Source organism: Berghia stephanieae, unplaced genomic scaffold (genome assembly GCF_034508935.2).
Source record: "Berghia stephanieae isolate SIO BIC M18660-M18661 unplaced genomic scaffold, UCSD_Bste_1.3 scaffold4176, whole genome shotgun sequence".
Classification (NCBI taxonomy): Eukaryota; Metazoa; Mollusca; class Gastropoda; order Nudibranchia; family Aeolidiidae; genus Berghia; species Berghia stephanieae.
Window position 1 is genome coordinate 1 of NW_027625485.1, and position 2,500 is coordinate 2,500.

General features: G+C 35.2%; 1 protein-coding gene across 1 annotated transcript in view; it reads right to left on the reverse strand.

Moving 5' to 3' along the window:
* Positions 1-828: 828 nt before the first annotated feature.
* Positions 829-2,500, reverse strand: part of LOC144961795 (uncharacterized) — a 3,802-nt gene continuing 2,130 nt past the window's right edge. Inside the window, exon 3 of the mRNA XM_078894878.1 lies at positions 829-947. Within this exon, the coding sequence (XP_078751004.1) occupies positions 903-947 (45 nt within the window). The 3' untranslated portion in view covers positions 829-902. The remainder of the gene's footprint in view (positions 948-2,500) is intronic.

Genomic DNA, 2,500 nt, shown 5'->3' on the forward strand with positions numbered 1-2,500 from the left:
TTTATTATGCCTGTGTGAAATTTTCTTCTTTTGATTGATGATCATTACCTAGAGACAAATATTTTTAATCGATATTTTTTAGATCATCTCTGTCCTCCATTTGGAATTTAGTAATGTATTTATGTCTTTATTGTTTTTAGTTGTTGGCTGGAAGAAGGGTTTTGATCCCAAAACATTCCGTGTTTGGTGTTTTGTTCTTTTTTTAAGCTGTTATATACATTTTTGTTTATTACTTTTTACAGTCCACAGCTTCTAGCAGCCTAGTGTCACTGTAAATTCAAACCTGGTGCAGACTTGCCAAATTGAAAACTTCAAATTTAGTAATTTTAATGTCAATTTTAGTAATTTGACAAGGAAATTCGTAATTTCTGAAATTGTGTATGAACAACCACAATTATTATTAAATTATTATATTATTATTATTGTTATTATCATCATTAATATTAGTAGAGTGTATATAGTAGTAGTGTAGTAGTAGTAGCATATTAGTAGTAGTTGTTGTGTTGTTCTTCTTTCTTCTTCTTCACTTCTTCTTCTTCTTCTTCTCTTCTTTATATTCTTCTTCTTCTTCTCTTCTTCTTCTTCTTCTTTCTTCTTCTTCTTCTTCTTCTTCTTCTTCTTCTTCTTCTTTATCATTATTTTTATTATCATTGAAGTATTACTAAGAATTAAAAATTCGTAATTTTCCATAAAATTTCTATTTGGCCATGAAATTTGTCTAAAATTCGTAAAATTACGAAAAATTCGTAAGATTCGGCATGTATGTGGTGTAGAAAAGTGTAAACTGTGCAACTTACTTTAAGCTTTCCAATTTCACATCGTTCTCTCCATTATGTCTCATCTCAAACCTGTAACAATATCGATGTGCATTCAGGTGTCTGGATTCTGCTGCTTGTAATCTTTCAACCACACCGTGCTTTTTCCAAATCATCTTTAAACTCGTTTATCTGTCATTCAAACAAAGATATGAAACACCCTGATTGTTTGTTTGTTTTATTTTTGTTTTTAATTTAAGGGTTTTACGGCGCTTGCAATACACTATTAAGGTCATATCAGCGCCAGTAAAAAGGAAGAGAATCGGATAGTAAATAGTTCTAGAATTACTATTAAAGCACCCAAGAAAAGGGAAGACAAAAAGGAATTTGTTCAAATAAGAAACATGTAGATTCCAAGACCACACTATCAAAATACTTAATTTGAGATCACCTAAAAGTATCCATACACAAGCATGGGTCCCCACTAAGAGGAATACGCTCAAAAGTTTACAAATCATATAATACTAATAACAGTACATAACAGAGAGATGATTTACAAGGTAAAAAATATCATCTCCCAAAACTAACTATACATTTGACTGTTTCCCTCTCAGCCAGGGTATCCGACCAGGACCAGGACAAAATCAAGAAATCTTAATCAAGAAATCTTATTCCAAGACAAAGACTGAAAGTATGTTGGAAAACAGATACAGGGAGATAGAAGACACAGTAAGTGCCTCCCCTGCCCACTATGGGAGATCAGAAACCCCACCCAGAAATACCCTGGTTAAGCAGTCACAAAAAATATTAGAAAATCTAACGACCCAAAGGGTATTCGGTTAACATTGGACTCAACAGGGCACTCCCTGGCAATGATGGGATGTAACAATAACATAAAGACGATTCAGACATTGTGTAAGTTTCGATATTCATTCTGAAAGTGAAAGTGATAGGAGCAGCTACTGATGTCATTAATATCAATGAATAGAGTAGAGAAGTGCCAGAGAACAAAATAGATGGAATGAAGTTGACGTCACTCAGGTCTTTGTTATTGCTTTTTGCCATCTGCATTTATGAGTAATTCTCACCAAACTGTATTAACCAGACTATAAACGTTCAAGGTTACACATAGTTTTGTGTGTTAGCCAAGTGCATACTATCTATAGACAAAAAAAACTTTTGAGGAATGAGAATTGAACCAAAGACACAATTGGTATGGACCACCCCCCCCCCCCCCCCCCCCTCCTTGTCTAGTCTTTTATACCAAGGTTTTCATTCATTGACATGAATAAATCTACGCTTTCCTGAGCTTTTTTTAAATATATAGAGCAATATCCACTAAACGTGCTCAAAGTGTTTTACAAAGGGTCAACAGCATGTAAGACAAGACATGATGCCTGTTAGGCGATATAACAATTTTTTTCCGACAGAGACAACACCGTTAACGGCCAGGCACTCATTTTACACCTGAGTACAGTGAGAGAATGTGAGGAAAGAGCTTTTTCCAAGGACTCAACTATGCGGCCAAACTTGTGATTCAAACCCAGGACCTTCCAATCGGAAGGCGAGTGTCATAACATTAGACCACATAGCCGCTTTTGTAGATTCCACAACAAAAATATCACACAGATCTCCTCCACCTCCAACCCACACCGTTATTATTTTTTAATCAAGGAAAAGCATCCTCACAGTAGAGAGCCTTCACCCAGACCACTCAGCATTCTTCCGCCTGGACAAATGGTAGA